The 17855-nt window shown below is 38.8% G+C and overlaps 2 protein-coding genes across 3 annotated transcripts; both read left to right on the forward strand.

Annotated features, from left to right (window-relative positions):
* The first annotated feature begins 40 nt into the window (after window positions 1-40).
* AK6 (adenylate kinase 6) lies at window positions 41-14743 on the forward strand. Of its 2 annotated transcripts, none has more exons than XM_082621011.1 (5): window positions 41-160; window positions 2451-2543; window positions 11192-11250; window positions 11362-11507; window positions 14288-14743. In XM_082621011.1, exons 1-5 carry the CDS (start codon window positions 136-138, stop codon window positions 14478-14480), a joined length of 516 nt encoding a protein of 171 aa, XP_082477137.1. In that variant the 5' UTR covers window positions 41-135; the 3' UTR covers window positions 14481-14743. The 2 variants fall into 2 exon arrangements, with proteins under 2 accessions (XP_082477137.1, XP_082477136.1); XM_082621010.1 differs by lacking the exon at window positions 41-160 and adding an exon at window positions 261-355.
* TAF9 (TATA-box binding protein associated factor 9) lies at window positions 2453-4572 on the forward strand. Its single transcript, XM_082621009.1, has 2 exons — window positions 2453-2543; window positions 3531-4572. Exon 2 carries the CDS (start codon window positions 3548-3550, stop codon window positions 4343-4345), a length of 798 nt encoding a protein of 265 aa, XP_082477135.1. The 5' UTR covers window positions 2453-2543; window positions 3531-3547; the 3' UTR covers window positions 4346-4572.
* Window positions 14744-17855: the final 3112 nt, after the last annotated feature.

Here is a 17855-nt window from a genome sequence, read left to right on the forward strand (position 1 = left end):
CCTTCCAGGTCGGTCGGCGCTTCCGCGACACAGCCCGAAAGGCGGGGCCTCCTAAGGAGCTACTGTCTTAGGCATCCAGCGCATTGCCTGACCCGAAGCGCTGACCCGACCTGTGCTCATACTTCGGACCCTGCGATGGAAGCGTGTCATAGAAAGCCAGGTAACCAATGGTGGGTGACGAGGCGGCGGAGGTGGGTCGCGAGCGCCACTCCAGGCCTCGAGTACCCCGGCGCCACTGGCTCTTGCCGTTACCCTCCCCTTCCGGCCCCTCCCAGTTGCGTGTAGGGCGCCTGTGCACAGGCTTCGGGAGCCAGCGCGGCGAGGACCATGTTGCTTCCGAACATCCTGCTCACCGGTCAGGGGGCGTGCTGGGGCGGGGGGCGGCAGGGCTGGCGCGGGGCGCGGAGTGCTCTGGGGCCTGGAAAGCCCGAAGTGGTGTCGCTTAGTGTCTATTGCGAGGCTCGGCGAGGGTCGCGTGGCGTTGTAGTTGTCAGGGCCTGTACCCCCGGCCCTCGCGAAGGTTTTGCACGAGGCGGGGGGAAGGGGACGACGGACGTTAATTCTTTTGCTCAGAGGTTGGCTGCTCGGTGAGGCGGAGAGAGGTAGATAATATACAGTTCCCTTTTTTGGCAAGCTGCCTAATCTTTCGTAATCAGGTTTTTGTCTGTAAAATGGCTGTTGCTTCTTTACTTGGCGGGGCTGTCTTTGCGTGGTTAGCGAGATAGGTAAGGCGTATTTGGCCCTTAGTAGATCCGTTAATGGTGGATGTTTTAGTCCTTAGGCCTCTAGGGCCGTCTCTTATTTTCCTTTTGTATCTGAGAGTCAGATTTTGATGAAGGGGTTCGGATGTTTGCGGTGTGGGGTGATGAATTTGCTGTATACGCTTGCGGAGTTAGCATCAGGGGCTTTTTCTTTGTGTTTTAAGAAGCAAAGGCATCTACTGAGCATCTCTGGTCGTTTCTCGTAGAGATGCTGTAAAATTCCCGGGCTGATCGTGAGTTTTTTTCTAGGTCCTTGGATCCATACTCAGGGCGCTTGTTACATGTGAGGGGTAGTAAAATGCCGCATAACGACTTTAAAAAAATACTATTTCTGGGGCTTCCCTGGTGGCGCAGTGTTTGGGAGTCCGCCTGCCGATGCAGGGGACGCGGGTTCGTGCCCCGGTCCGGGAGGATCCCGCGTGCCGCGGAGCGGCTGGGCCCGTGAGCCGTGGCCGCTGAGCCTGCGCGTCCGGAGCCTGTGCTCCGCAACGGGAGAGGCCACAGCAGTGAGAGGCCCGCGTACCGCAAAAAAAAAACAAAAACAAAAAATACTATTTCTGGTCGTTTAACTCTGAAAATGTTTACTAAATTGTAGCATTTAATAGCATCATAGGGCATTCCTGGAAAAATCTAATGGGTGTAGATGCTGTTGCAGCACGATAAAATTTGAGGCGCTGTTTGTGGATCAAAGCCAAGTTTTATCCTTTAACAAAACGTAAGCATATTGGCAGCGCACAAGTCCTGTCTTTCTGAGAGCAGCAGATTAACCTAAACAGATTATTATTTAGCCCTTAAGCGTTCTTAAGGGGAAGATTTTACAACATCTGATTTGTTTGGGTCAGACAGTGTCTTGGTTTTTTAATATTAAGCCATATCGTCAAAAGTCTAAATGTGAGCGTTTTATTGAAAACATGATGAGTTGAGGATTCAGACTTGGTGAATTATAGTGGACTGGAGGTAAAAATGTTATTGCCCTTATAGGTAGACTTGACTTATTCCTTTTATCTTTAATTATAATGATCAGGTTTTATAATTTCAGTGGCGTTAGTTCAAGCTGAAAATTAAGTGTTTGATTATTTATCTTGAAACAATAAATATAAAAAAGTGAAGGCGAAGAACAATGTATAGTATGGCCATTTATGTAGAAGGAAATATATGGTGTGTATGTATGCACGCAATGTGTGTATACGTACACGTATGTAGTATGCTACCATATATATGCATACATATGGATGTATACACAAACATGTATATGACTTCTTTGGAGAGATACATAAGAAAGTGGTTTACACTGGTTGTCTCTAGGGAAGAGTATAGTGTATATTCTTTCATACTGCTCAACTTTTTTCCATGAACAATTTAATTTTTTTAAATTAAAACAAATAAATGATGGCAGTTTATTTGAGGTAGCTAGTTTTATTCTGGGAATTTCCATGGTGGTGGCAGACATTCTGTAGTTGTCATCAGATTCTCCCAAGCCCCACTCCTGGTAAAATCAGATACACTGGGTAAAATTCTGATATTCAGCAGGCTTTGGGTAGTTTTGATTAGATTATGGTGTGTGTAATTTTATATAGGATTGCTAACTAGGAAGCTTTTCAGCTGTTAAGAACCTTAAGAAGGGCAGATTAGAGGCTAAAGTCTAATAAGTATTTCATGAACAGTATTTTTCTGTGGCTTGTCTTGCAGGTACACCAGGGGTTGGAAAAACCACGCTAGGCAAAGAACTTGCATCAAGATCAGGACTGAAATACGTTAATGTGGGTGATTTAGCTCGAGAAGGTAAGGGGCATTTTGGTGTTAGATTTGTTTTAAAAAGTGAGAGGAATAATGGAGTATTAGTACTGTACTTGTGAGAAGGTACAAAAAGCAGAGAAAAATTGCCATGAAGGAATTTATGTGCTGTTGGAGACCCATAGAAATAGAACATATTGTCTCATGCTGTGTCCTAGTTATTTTGACCACTACATCCCCTCTGCAGTTGGCTAGCAGTCCTTGTGGACAGTAATAAGTGGGATAGCTTCCAGGAAGATTAGACTTAGGACAGTTTGAATATGAGGAAGAGGGAGAGTATTTTGAGTTGGGCAAACACGTAAAGGTCAGGGTGGTGCTAAGCATATATATCTATGGAGACAGTGAGTATATGAGCTCACTGGAAGGACATGATTTTGAACTCAGGCAGTAGGACATGGCTGTCCTATGGTCTTTTCTTAGGTTAGTTTATAGGTGCATGCCTGTAAGCAACTGCAATTTTTTTTTTTTTTTGCGGTACTCGGGCCTCTCACTGTTGTGGTGGCCTCTCCCGTTGTGGAGCACAGGCTCCGGATGCGCAGTCTCAGCAGCCATGGCTCACGGGCCCAGCCACTCCGTGGCATGTGGGATCTTCCCAGACCGGGGCACGAACCCGTGTCCCCTGCATCGGCAGGCAGACTCTCAACCACTGTGCCACCAGGGAAGCCCCAGCTGCACATATTTTGAAGTGATATATGTTTTTGGTTATTTTACCCTGTTTTTCCCCAATCTTTTATCACTCCCTTATTTGTGTCTTCATCTTTTTATATTCTCTAATGGGTAGAAACTCAATAAATTTAAGTGAAGGGAACTTTAAATGTGCCTCATTAAAATTAACAAGATTTAACGTATTTTTTTTTATTTATATTTTTAAAAATTTAACATGTATTTAAAAATTTTAAAGTTCCTGACAGTTGCTACTAAAGTAACTATTTCAGGTTTGATCTAATGTACATATTTTTTTCAAATGATCTAAAGTCTGATCACCGGATATCATGGAGTCTGGCAAGATGGCTTCTCCCAAGAGCATGCCGAAAGATGCACAGATGATGGCACAAATCCTGAAGGATATGGGGATTACAGAATATGAACCAAGAGTTATAAATCAGATGTTGGAGTTTGCCTTCCGATATGTGACCACAATTCTAGATGATGCAAAAATTTATTCAAGTCATGCTAAGAAGGCTACTGTTGATGCAGATGATGTGCGATTGGCAATCCAGTGTCGTGCTGACCAGTCTTTTACCTCTCCTCCCCCAAGAGATTTTTTATTAGATATTGCAAGGCAAAGGAATCAAACCCCTTTGCCATTAATCAAGCCATATTCAGGTCCCAGATTGCCACCTGATAGATATTGCTTGACTGCTCCAAATTATAGACTTAAATCCTTACAAAAAAAGGCATCTACTTCTGCGGGAAGAATAACAGTTCCACGGATAAGTGTTGGTTCGGTTACTAGCAGACCAAGTACTCCCACACTTGGCACACCAACCCCACAAACCATGTCTGTTTCAACTAAAGTAGGGACTCCAGTGTCCCTCACAGGGCAAAGGTTCACAGTACAGATGCCCACTTCACAATCCCCAGCTGTAAAAGCATCAATTCCTGCAACATCAGCAGTTCAGAATGTTCTCATTAATCCATCACTAATTGGGTCCAAAAATATTCTTATTACCACTAACATGGTGTCATCACAGAATACTGCCAATGAAGCATCAAATGCATTGAAAAGAAAACGTGAAGATGATGATGATGATGATGACGATGATGATGATGACTATGATAATTTGTAATTTAGCCTTGATCATGTAACATGTATAGTTGGTTTTGAATCCATTGTACTGAGATTTAACATGCATGCTAGATGTTTCCATGTTGTGTTTTAGAAAAATAGTATTTAATGAGTAAATATGGTTACCATACTTTTCAATTGAGATGTTGTGTTGGATTTTCTTTAATAGGAGTAGTAAAGGTTTTTCATCAGCCTTTAAGTGTAAAAAATAAAGTTGTAATTCATCCATTTGATTGTTGGTACTTTGGCGATAATGTTTTTACATTTTTAGATGCAATTTTCTGCCTCATTATCACCAACAGAAATAACAGTTGCAAAAGCTTGAAGTTGTTGCAGTCTGTTCCTTACCAATAGAGTCACTTCTAGTGTCTTCACATGTTTAGGTCACAGTATGATCTCTGGTGTATAAAGTCACTCTTACGGGCCATTCTTTCAGATTGCTGAAGTATACCATGTCTGTTTCTTAGAGAGACCACTTGGTCAGGATTTTTTTTTATAGCGAATCCTCATCCATTTAGATTTATCTTTCTCAATTGCCAGACTTCTTCCTAGGTCCCATTTTTCTATCCCTTTGGATATATTTAAGGACCCTTGGTGAGGCTCCCAGTATCTTACCACTTAAAAATTTTTGAAGTTTTGGGGCTTCCCTGGTGGCGCAGTGGTTGAGAGTCTGCTTGCTAATGCAGGGGACACGGGTTCGAGCCCCGGTCAGGGAAGATCCCACATGCCGCGGAGCACCTGGGCCCGTGAGCCACAACTATTGAGCCTGCGCATCTGGAGCCTGTGCTCCGCAACAAGAGAGGCCGCAATAGTGAGAGGCCCGCGCACCACGATGAAGAGTGGCCCCCACTTGCCACAACTAGAGAAAGCCCTCGCACAGAAACGAAGACCCAACACAGCAAAAATAAAATAATTAATTAATAAACTCCTACCCTCAACATGTAAAAAAAAAAATTTTTTTTGAAGTTTTTCCCCATTATCCCTTTTTGCAGGTCAATTTTTGTGCATCTTTGCGTGTCATATTCTTGATACTATAAGCTAGTATCATGCTTATATTTTTAATACAGGTTTGGCATTAAAATTATAGTTAATAAAACTTAGGTCTTTATTTGCTACTGTGCATAGCTTGTCATTCTCCATTTTATACCTATATGAAATCTGGTTTTGTTCCTTTGCCTGTTGAACTTTACTGTTTTTGACAAGTGATTTCAGAGTCACATCAGTCAATTCCAGTCATGTCTTCCAGTTCTCATCTCACTCACTCAATATTTCTAAACTTAATGAAATTACTATATAATCTGTCATGAATAGCACCGAGAGCAACAGTAACACCAGACCAAGGATAATCCACTGTGAGACACTCCTCTTCCTCTTCACCGAGTCTCCTTGTACTCAGAAGATGTGTGTACACTTGATGGTGCATGGTCCTGACCGTCTTCTTTGTATCTTATTGAGATGATTTCATGAGAATCTGCCTTAAAGGAAAAGTGGAGCTTTTTCCCCTCCCATTATGCCAGATAAAGGATTTCTGATGTGATTTGACATGTGTTAGATGAGGTGCTTTATAGTGTTTTTCAAAATGTACCAGATTTTTTCCCCCCGATGCCATCTGAGTGTATCTGAAAATCTTACTAAGAAATAGTCTGAGACACTTCAGCCTCCTCATTTTTTCCAAATGGTAATATGTTTTAAGGGAAACCATGCAATCTTCTATAAAGCAGTGTGGTTCTCAACGGGGGGTGATTTTGCCCTCCAGGGGACATTTGGCACCTTCTGAGATATTTTGGTAGTCATAACTGGGGTGGGGGGGTTGCTACTGACCTCTAATGGGTAGAGTCTAGGGATTCTGCTGAACATCCTCCAACTCACAGGACAGCCCTCCACCCCCATAACAGAATTATCAAGCTCAAAAGGTCAGTAGTATTTCAGGTTTAGAAACCCTGCTATAAAAAACAAAACTGGTTTTAAACAAATGTGTCTAAATGGAGTTTATTGCCACCCTAGTAGTTATGTTGAATGGCTGTATTATTTGTAAGAGACCTTTATGACATTTAGAACTAAAGCAGGAAAAATTAGGTGGGGAATTAAGCTTAAAACTATGGAGAGTCCTGAATGTGGAGTGACTAAGAATGCTTTTCTTACCCCTGTTCTTCCAGTCTCGCATTCCTCACTTGATGTCCTTTCCCATATGCAATCATTTAATTAAACTTCTTCCAGCATCCTTAATTTTCCTGCCACCAGTTTTATCAGTCTTCAGCCTCTATGCCTAACCCCAGGATGCTCATATGTCTAGACATTGGATGCATTTCAAATATCTGGCCCTCAACACTTAAAATCTTGATGTGTTTCTAAGACAGGGTTTGGCAAGCTGCAGCTGTTCTTGTAGGAGCCACTAGCTAAAGACTAGGCTGCAAATCCTGAAGTATTTACTGTCTGGCCCTTTACAGAAGAAGTGTGCCATTCCCGCTCTAACCTATGTGTATCGCATTTTTTTCCCTCACCTGAATCAACTACCACTGGAAGCCTTTGAAACTAACTTCGTTGTCCTCTCTCCAACACTTCTCTCCCAGTCTTTTCATCTGATTCTCTCCTTCCCACCATATACCTCTTCCCGCTGTGAACTCATTGCAGCCATCTTGTAATCCTGCCCCTCCCTCTGGTAATTTCATTGACTCAGGACTAGTTAGTCCTTTTTGCTTATAACTCTTAAATTTATTATTAAAACTTAGCCCAATACCTAGACATCTACTAGATTTAACCATCTGGATAGTTCCCAGATATTTCCAAATTAATGTTTAAAAAGCACATGTTCTGAAGTCATCCCTGACTGCCCATTCCTGATTCCTGTCACCCACACATTACAGACGCATTTACACACTACACAGATGCACTTGTCTCCTAATCGTGATAGTTTAAAAAATCCCTTTGATACCCCTATCCCATTCATAAGACCATTAATGCTGTGTCCCTTTGGTACCGCTGTACCATTCTCAAGACCATTCGTGCTGAATCTCTTCTTCAGTATCTCTTCCTTCCCTCTTCTGTACACCATCATTATGTCCTTTAAAAAGGGGCAGGCGGGGAGAGGGGATGAAATTACTTGAACTTTTTAATGATAAAGGCCACCCACCTTAATGGAGTGATGAACTGGCCACAGTTTACCTTCAGCCCTTCCCTGCAGCCACTATGCCCTATGTCCCCTTAATTCTACCCACAGTGCACTACTGTTCTTCAAACGCATGGGGAGTCTTCCATCTCCATGTCCTTATACGTGCTATTCCCTTTACCTGTACATGCCCTCCCTCATCTGTCTTATAAACGGTTCCTTAAAAGGCCCTACTCAAATGCCGTATCTTTTGGTGCTAACTTCTCTTGGCAGAATTCATTGCTCTCTTCTCTGCATAAAAGGCCAGGTATCAAAGCTCCCAGTCCTTCTAAACCAATTAACTTCTTATACTAATTGCATTAGTATAGATGCAAAATAGATGACTAGCATCCCTATATCGTTAGCTTTCAAGAACGGCTTTCACGTAAGTGTATAAATGATAGGATGGCAGTTAAAGGAAAGGTCATGTTTTTATAGCTTGACTAACAACAGCTGGGAAGGTCTTTTTAAGGTAAGAAGGTAATTTTAAGCCTTTTAACTGGCTCCACAATCAATTTTTTTCTGCAAGTAATTTATCTAAGTAAATCATAAAACTTCGTTTAGGAAACTGATTTAATGTTCTAAGTTTCGATAATTTGATGAAATCAAGCTTTTTTTCCCTCTTTGCCATATGAAGATCCACGGTATAGACAATTATAAATGTGACTACCAGTTGAAGTTGCTAATGTAGCACAAATTTTCCCTCTTTTTGGAAATTTGAAACAGAGTTTAGAATTCATCTCTCTCCGTTCCTTGTAGTACAGGTTATAATTATCACCTAAAATTCTGCAGTAGCTTTTATATGGTATCCATGCTTTTTCTGGACTTGCTTCCTTCCAGCTCCACACAGAAATCAAAATTATTTTTAAAAATTTGAAATTAATCATGTCATTTCATGCTTAAAATGCTTTAATGATTTTCCTTTGCTTTGGGATAAAGTTTAAACTCAGTGCAGCCTTCAAGGTCTTTTTTTAAAAATATTTATTTTATTTTTTTTGGCTGTGTTGGGTCTTTGTTGTGCGTGCCAGCTTTCTCTAGCTGCGGTGAGCGGGGGCTACTCTTCGTTGCGGTGCGCGGGCTTCTCGTTGCTGGGGCTTCTCTTTGTGGTGGAGCACAGGCTGTAGGCTCGCGGGCTTCAGTAGTTGTGGCACTCAGGCTCAGTAGTTGTGGCTCACGGGCTGTAGAGCGCAGGCTCAGTAGTTGTGGCGTACGGGCTTAGTTGCTCCGCGGCATGTGGATCTTCCTGGACCAGGGCTCAAACCCGTGTCCCCTGCATTGGCAGGCGGATTCTTATCCACTGCGCCACCAGGGAAGTCCCTCAAGGTCCTTTTTAATCTGGCCTTAATCCCCCTGACCCCTTATCACTTATTTTCTAACTATTCTGAAAGACTTTTCCTCCCTTGAAAGGCTTGCCCTCCTTAGTCTCTCTGCCTTTGAATATCTTGTTTTCTCTGTTAAGAATCATCTTACCTACCTTTTTTTCCTGAGCTAACTGCTTCAAGTTTCCACTTAGAAGTTACCTGCTTCAGGAAGCCTCCCCTAATATCCCCAGTTTATGTTCCTAACCTAAAAGGTCCCCATGTTATTGCTACCAGAGCACCACGATCCACAGCATTAAATATTACAATTTCCAGGTTACTTGCCTGTCATCTCCCATATTATTGTCAACTCTTCGAGGGAAGGACTGAGTTGGTCTTCTTGTTCAATTTGTTCACTATTATATCTTCCTTACTTCTGTAATTACTTGTACATGGTGTTTGATAAATGTTTTTTGAAATGAATGTTGGAAAGCTTGGATTACACTATTTTATTAATATGTATTAACATGACTTAAGAAATCCTGCATTTCAGCATTGCAATATATAAAGACTTTAATTCTAAAAGTTAATACTGCTATAGTTGTCTGTGTTTTAGACAGCATATATTTTTAAAGATTTAACTAACTCCAGATTCCCACATAGTACAAAATCAGCTGTAGGTATTCTTAGATTTTGTGGCATTGTTAAAAATATATATATATATATACATATATATATATATATAGTATTGTAAAAATAACAGAAATTTAACAACCTAATATTTTACTTATTTAAGTTTAATTAAATAATATTTTAGCAAATTAGTAAACAAGATTTAACTAATTCGCTATTGTTGAACATTTTAAAGCATCTTTTTAAATTTTTTTCTGGTTAGAAATTCAATGGTCAAAAGAAATCTCTGAACGGGTATGACGTTTTTCTTTTAAAAATTATACGTTTCCATGTATAACTAATATAACAGGTATAAAAAGCCTCATTTAAATTTTCATCTCTTTAGTAGCTGGGAAAGTACAGTATTTTTTCATGTATTGTTTACTAATTATCTTTTCCATCCTGTGTGAATTTTTTTCTTATTCTTTGTTAAGCTACTTGTTATTTTGAATTTAAGGTATTTATATAATCTACATTTCAGTCCTTTGTCCTAGTATTTCTCCCTGCTATTTTTCATTTTTAAAAAATTATATTGTTTTTCGTTGAACAGAGATGTAACATTTTATATGCTTCAATCAATTATTTTATTTTTTTCACAAACTCAAATGTATCATACCTTTGTAGGTTTAATTTTCCATTAGTTATCTTTGGAATTAAGAAATTAGCTCTTTAATTCAGCTAGGGTTTGTGGTGTAAAGTAAGGATTTAGATTATTTTCTATATTGTTAACCAGTTTTTCCCATACCAAGACAGTTTAACTTTTTAGCTGGTAAGAGTTTCTGGTAACTGAACTCTAACCCAAGAAGTCAGAGGCCACACTAGGATGCTAGAGAAGTGGTTCATGTGCCCAGAATCAGCCCACAGACCCTCCAGGAAGACAGTTAAAACTGCCTTTGTGCCTTCCACTAACCCTCAGGAGCACCCCTTCGTCACTTCAGAACTCATGCTCCTTTGAAGCTCATTTCAACCTGTGCCAAACTATTAAGGGGAAAGACGTGGGAAGACTATAGCATGCTCTTCGAGACGGCTAGAAGAATGATCTAAGCCTGCCTTAGAGTATATACCTCCTAGGGATTCAGGGTGAGGGTGGGATTGGTATGTCTCACCTCCTTAAGACACACTTCCTTTGAAAGGAAGCTTTAATTTGTTGAAAAGTTCTTATGTTAGATTTAAATCTGCCTTCTTTATGCCTGCCCCCATCATTCTTGTTTTACCTTCTGAAATAAGATATTCAACCCTTGGCTTTTGGGGATGCTGGAATTCTAGAAGTAAAGGAGCATCTGGGTACTGACTCTCCTTCCCCAAACCCCATGAAGATGTGACCTCAGTGACAAAGGGTTCATTTCTGGAATCAAGAACCTGCTGTTCCTTTTAATAAGTTTCATATCCTTGGCCTAATAAATTTGGAACTTAATCTCCTGTTAATGTGTGTATGAGTGTTTGTATCCATGTGTCCCCTCTTCGCACCAATCTGTAGCTCAATTAAACTAGTTCTCTTCTACTAATAGCCCCACAAATTCTGAAGTTGGCTATTATTCATTCTTTTTCAGGTATTTTGTTATCCAGGTTTCCTTCTAGACAAAATTCTAATTTATCAATACTACTCTTTATATTTGCTGTCCATGTGACATCTATTGTATTAGTGCCCTCCCTTGTCTCTAACAGTAATTGAAAATTACTGAAAGTTACTTAGAAAATACTACTTTAATATACCAATGTAAATCTCTTTTAGGGCAGTTATACGATGGCTATGATGAAGAGTATGATTGTCCCATTTTAGATGAAGACAGAGTAAGTACAATCTTTTTTATATAGTATACATTAAAAAAATTTTATAGGAAAGTTGACCTCAGTTTTTTTAAAGAGTATTCATCTTTTTTTTTTTCCTCCCCTTTCTTACAGGTAATTGATGAGTTAGAAAACCAAATGAGTGAAGGTGGAGTTATTGTTGATTACCATGGTTGTGATTTCTTCCCTGAACGCTGGTTTCATATAGTATTTGTGCTGAAAACAGATAACAGTGTTTTGTACAAAAGACTTGAAACTAGGTAAGGAAGGAAGAACACTGAATCCTTAAAGTATTATGTAAACTTTTACTCAGATTCCTGAAGTGGCCAACATGAACATCATAAAAGGTTCTATTTGAAAACGTGACTACTTTATTTTGGTCTTATACACCAAGTCTGTACGGTACCAACATTCTGAACCTAATGGAAAAAGGTGCATTCGTAAAACACAAGCAGTAGTTTCCGAGTAAATGAATACCTCAACTGACGGTCTGATTCAGTAAAATGTACTATATATCAACCCTACTTAGTCATGCTTTTTCCTTAATGTAAAACTTCCATAGGAAAACAGCCAAGCCAATAACATACTCTTTGCTATGGAGTGAACATTACCCACTCAAATCATCCTCACAACAGAAATGGGAAAGCTTATGAAAAACTAAAGATAAATGAACATTTTACAACCTTTAACAAGATAAATTAACATTTCACAATATGTTTGAGTTCATCCCTTCAAGAGAGCATCAGACTTAATCCAGAATAACCAGAAAAGCAAAATTTTATGGAAGACATTTTCCCACTATCTTTTGATTCAAACTATGGAAAAAAGGGGATTTTACAGGAATTTAGAAAGCAGCCTCCAGAAGTTTGCCTAACTTCAGGTTCAGAATTTGTGGTTCTCACTGACTATAGTCAGCTCTGACTAAGCACCATTGGATGGGATACTCGCAGATTCTTGCACAAAAAAGTATAGTGGCAAATATATAGGGAAAGTTAGGTTGGAGCTATACCTAAAACTTTCATCATCTTTCTTTAGTCAGGGAAAAGCCATTAAAAATATTTGAACAGAGCAGTAATAGAGATAATACGGTACATATGTGTTTTCTAAAAGACCATTTAAACTTTTTATTAAAAATTACTATTTTATGTAAATAAATAAAGACTAAAGTATGAAAAACTATGAGAAAGTAGTCTGTTTTAACCGTTGAAAAAACTTACAAAGTTAATCACCTTAAAAAAAGCTTTATTGAGATAAATTCACATATCATGTGAATTGTACACCCATTTGAAGTGTACAATTAAGTGGTTTTGAGTATATTCACAGAGTTATGTATCCATTACTATAACCAATTTTTCAAAATGTTCATCACCCCTCCCCCACCAAAAAACCCATACCCATTGGCAGTCACTCCCCATTTCCCCTCAGTCCCCAGTCCTAAGCAACCAGTAATTTACCTTCTATCTCTGTGGATTTGCCTGTTCTGGACTTTTTATATAAATGAAATCATACAAAATGTGATCTTTTGTGTCTGGCTTCTTTTACTTAGCATAACGTTTTCAAGGTTCATCTGTGTTATGGCATGTACCAGTACTTCATTTCTTTTTATTGCCAAATAATATTCCATTATATGGATATACCATATTTTATTTATCCATTTATCAGATTATAGACATTTGGATTGTTTGCCATTTTTGGCAATTACGAATAATGCTGCCATGAACATTCATACACGTGTTTTTGTGTGAACATTACATGTTCATTCATTTATCTTGGGTATTGAATTTCTTTAGGAATAGGATTGCTAGGTCATATGTTAACTATGTAACCTCTTGGGGAACTGTCAGACCATTTTCCAGAGTGGCTGCACCACTTTACATTCCCAAGAGTAGTGTATGGAGCCGCCAGTATTTTCACATCCTTGTTACCTTTTTGATTGTAGCCATCCTAGTGGATGTGAAGTAGTATCGCATTGTGGTTTTCATTTGCATTTCCTTGATGGCTAATGATGTGGAGCATCTTTTTATGTGCTTATTGGCCATTTGTGTATCTTTTTTGGAGAAATAGCTATTCAGATCTTTTGCCCAATTTTTTTTTTTTTTTTTTGTGGTATGCGGGCCTCTCACTGCTGTGGCCTCTCCCGTTGCGGAGCACAGGCTCCGGACGCGCAGGCTCAGCGGCCATGGCTCACGGGCCCAGCCGCTCCGCGGCATGTGGGATCTTCCCAGACCGGGGCACAAACCCGTGTCCCCTGCATCAGCAGGCGGACTCTCAACCACTGCGCCACCAGGGAAGCGCTTGCCCAATTTTTATTTTGGTTATTTGTCCTTTCTTTATTAAGTTACAAGAGTTCTTTACGTATTTTAGATGTAAGTTCCTTATCAGATTAAGATTTGCAGAAATTTTCTCCATTCTGTGGGTTTTTTCATAAAGTTAATCATCTTTTAAGTACTTCAGTTTAATTTTGATTGTTACAAAGTTTAACTAATTTGAGTTTAAATTTTCCTTATCTTTTTTCACTAGCTAATTATTTGGCTAATTTACATCCGCAAAAAGATTATATAATTTTTTCAATGTCTTTGGAATTGGTAAAGTACAGATACATCTGTGTGATCAAGTACCCAATCAGTATATGCTATTCCTTATCATATGCATTTTATTTTATTATATGCCATCTATTTGTTTTATGTGTCTGTATCTTAACTCCTTAACTCTTTTGAAATTTAGGACCATAGCTATAGACTATTTATCTCATAGCTTGGCATCTGGCTTGAGGTAGGTAGATGTTTGCTAATTGAGTGGCTGACAGATTGTAGGGAAAAAAGTCTCAGACAAAGCTAAACTTTGGTCCTTAGTTTAACCCTCTCTCTTGTCAAAGAAGTCTCTCATATTCACAGATGCCAATCTGTTTTCTCTAGGTAAAGAGCCTACAAGAAGTATTTTTGCGTGATTTTTCATGTGTTCAAAAGTGTCCAGTTTCTAGTTTGTTCCTAAAACTCCAGTTAATGCCATTCAGTTTGTTTATCTTCTCTTTGCCTTCTAGGGGTTATAATCAGAAGAAACTAAAAGACAATATTCAGTGTGAAATTTTTCAAGTACTTTATGAAGAAGCTTTGGGATCCTACAAGGAAGAAATAGTGCATCAGCTGCCGAGCAATAAACCAGAAGATCTAGAGGATAATATCAATCAGATATTGAAATGGATAGAGCAGTGGGTTAAAGATCATAGCTCTTAACAAGAATGCCACTTTACAATCACTCGATACCTCTCTGCTGACATCATATAAATTGTTCAATTATCAGTATCAGTACAACTTTCTTATTGAAATTGTGCTGTTGGACTCATAGATGGATAGTATAAAGGTTTATGTTTAGTTTTTTTTCTCCATGAGAAAACTAAACAATCTCAAATATAATGAATAGTATTATTGAGGATTGAGAGTTAAAACTATAATTGTTTAATGCTTCAGTTGCTAAAGAATAAATCTGATCAAATGGTTGGGTATCTTTTATTACAGAAGAAATTGAAGATCTCTTAAAATAAAACTTAGACTAAAGATAAAGCATCAGTCTTCCATTTTTATTTCTTGAAATTAAAAAAAATGGAAGTGGTAATACTTGCACTCTGTGTAAAATACAGAAGGTACAAAAGCGTATACAGATGGTGCCCGACTTACAGTGGTTCAACTTAGGATTTTTCGACTTTACTATGGTGCAAAAGCGATACGTGTTCACTAGAGACCATACTTTGAATTTTGATCTTTTCCTGGGCTAGCAACATGCAGCACAATACCTGTGACGCTGCGCAGCAGCAGGGAGCCGCAGCTCCCAGTCAGCCAGGTGATCGTGAGAGTAAACAACTGATACACACAACCATTCTGTACCCATGCAACCATTCTATTTTTCACTTTCAGTACAGTAGTCAATAAATTACAAGAGATAGTTAATCCTTTATTATAAAATTGGCTTTATGTTGATTTTGCCCAGTTGTAAGTTAATGAAAGTATTCTGAGCATGTTTAAGGTAGGCTAGGCTGGGGACTTCCCTGTTGGCCCAGTCGTTAGGACTCCATGCTTCCACTGCAGGAGGTGCGGGTTCCATCCCTGGTCTCGGAACTAAGATCCCACATGCGCGGCACAGCCAAAAAATTTTTTTTACAGTAGGCTAGGCTAAGCTGTGATGTTTGGCAGGTCAGGTGTATTGAACGCATTTTTGACTTAGGATATTTTCAACTTATAATGCGTTTATCGGGAAGTAACCCCGTCGTAAGTCAAGGAAGATGTGTACCGGAAAGGTAGGTTTCCCTTCCAGGCCACCCTGTTCTTCAGTCACCACTAGACTCCCTCCCTTTAGGAAATAATGTTACTCATTTCCTGTGTATCTTTTCAGAGATTTTATGCCTGCAAAGCATGTGTGTGTGTGTACTTTTTTTTTTAAGCATATGGTAGCATACCATGCAAACTTCTGTAATTTCTTTTTCATTTAATATATTTTGGATATTATATCATCTTAGAACATACAGACCTTCCAATTCTTCACTTTATTAAGGTATAATTCACATATAAAATTCACCATTTTAAAGTGTACAATCCATTTTTAAAATCGTATTCACAAGATGGTGCAACTATCCTATTCTGTAACACTTTCATCACCCCACCCAAAAGACATCCCATACCTATTGGCAGTCGCTTCCCATTCTTCCCTTCTAGCCCCTTGCTATCACTAATCTACTTTGTTGCTATAGATTTGCACATTCTGGACATTTTTATATAAATGGAATCATACAATATGTGGTCTTTTGTGTCTGGCTTCTTTCAATTAGCATAGTGTTTTCAAGATCATCCATGTTGAAGCTTTAGGAATACCTCGTTCCTTTATATGGCTGAATAATATTCCACTGTATGGCTATTCCACATTTTGTTTATCCATTCCATCAGTGGCAGAGTTGGGTTGCCTCCACTTTGGGTATTATGAATTATGAACATTTGTGTTCAAGTTTTTGTGTGGCTGTGTTTTCAACTCTTGGATATAGCTAAGAAGCAAACTGCTGGGTCATATTGCAACTGAGTTTAAAATTCTGAGGAAATGCCAAACTTTTCCAGAGTGGTTGCACTACTTTATATTCTTACCATCCATGTATTAGGGATCTAATTTCTCCATATCCTTGACAACACTTGCTACTGTTCATCTAATAGCCATCCTGTAGATGTACAGTCATATTTCATTTTGGTTTTGATTTACATTTCTCTAATGATTAATGATGTTGAACATCTTTGCATTGTTTGAGTCCCCTATTGATGGACATTTAGGTTGCTTCCAGCTTTTTACTATTACGGATGGGGCAAGAATAATAAGAAAGAATAGCATAGAGAACTATATTCAATATCTTGTGATGAACTGTAATGGAAAAGAATACAAAAAAGAATGTATATATATGTATAACTGAATCACTTTGCTGTACAGCAAAAATTAACATTGTAAATCAACTATACTTCAATAAAAAATACAAAAAATAAGACTAGCACATATATTACTATGTGGCAGGCACTGTTTTAAACACATTTCAAAAGAACTCAATTCACATGACTACTGTCTGAGGTGTAGGTATTATTATTGCCATTACAGGTGATGGAACCAAGGCACAGAAAGATTAAGTGACTTAAGATCATAGTAAAGTTATCAGAGTTAGGATTCCACCTTAGGCTCTTACCCACTGAGTTGTGCTGCCTAATGCATATGCAACTTTGCATGTGAGCAGGTTTATCAAGTAAATTCCTGGAAGATAAATTGTATGCAAGTATAACATTTAAAAGGTTCATTTTAATAAACAGATTACCTATAATGTAGACTCCATGCAAATCACTGTGGTGCAGAAGTCCTCCTAAAATAAATTCTTGACCTCCAGATGATCTTAATCTAGTATACAAAGAAGATAAACACTCAAATGGACACTTTAAACAAACAGCAGATTGTGATACGTGCCCTTCTGGAGGTTCTAACATAATGAGAGAATAAAAGAAAAAAAGTAAGGATACATGACATAGGATGCAGGTCCTTGAAGGATGGGTATGGAGAAGAAAGCTTACCCAGACTGGTAGGATACTATCACAAAGGTTTTACCAGTACTACGTGGGATCAAATCATGTGTAGAATGAGGACAACTACTACTTCAGAGGACAACTCTAAGGACGAAACAAACAGTGCTTTACACATACTAAGCACTATATATGTGTTTGTTGTTATTTTTAGTAGTACTAGGCTGCTTTTCTTTTTTTTTTTGGCCACGTGGCTTGTGGGATCTTAGTTCCCTGACAAGGGATCAAACCCACGCACCCTGCAGTGGAAGCATGGAGTCCTAACCAATGGACCACCAGGGAATTCCCACTAATGGCTGTTTTGAAAAGACAATATTCTTTTCACTACTGGGATTCACTAAATTCTCTTGCTTGTCAACTGATTGCTAATAATTATCCATCCTAACACTAACATTGGCTCATAATAATAAAGATTTTCCTTCAACAGAAAGGAAATAATGGAATCTAATACATTATGAGAATCTTAAAAATATTAATATACTTATTAATTTCAGCCCTAGGTTTTCACGTGAAACT

Source organism: Mesoplodon mirus, assembly GCF_964341445.2.
Source record: "Mesoplodon mirus genome assembly, chromosome: 5".
NCBI classification, from domain to species: domain Eukaryota; kingdom Metazoa; phylum Chordata; class Mammalia; order Artiodactyla; family Ziphiidae; genus Mesoplodon; species Mesoplodon mirus.

Coding starts and splice junctions, on each gene's coding strand:
- AK6 (XM_082621010.1), top strand. CDS start 328: ATGTTGCTTCCGAACATCCTGCTCACCG. Junction 356..2,450: donor TCCGAACATCCTGCTCACCG/GTCAGGGGGCGT, acceptor CTTGTCTTGCAG/GTACACCAGGGGTTGGAAAA. Junction 11,508..14,287: donor TACAAAAGACTTGAAACTAG/GTAAGGAAGGAA, acceptor TTTGCCTTCTAG/GGGTTATAATCAGAAGAAAC.
- TAF9 (XM_082621009.1), top strand. CDS start 3,548: ATGGAGTCTGGCAAGATGGCTTCTCCCAAGAGCATGCCGAAAGATGCA.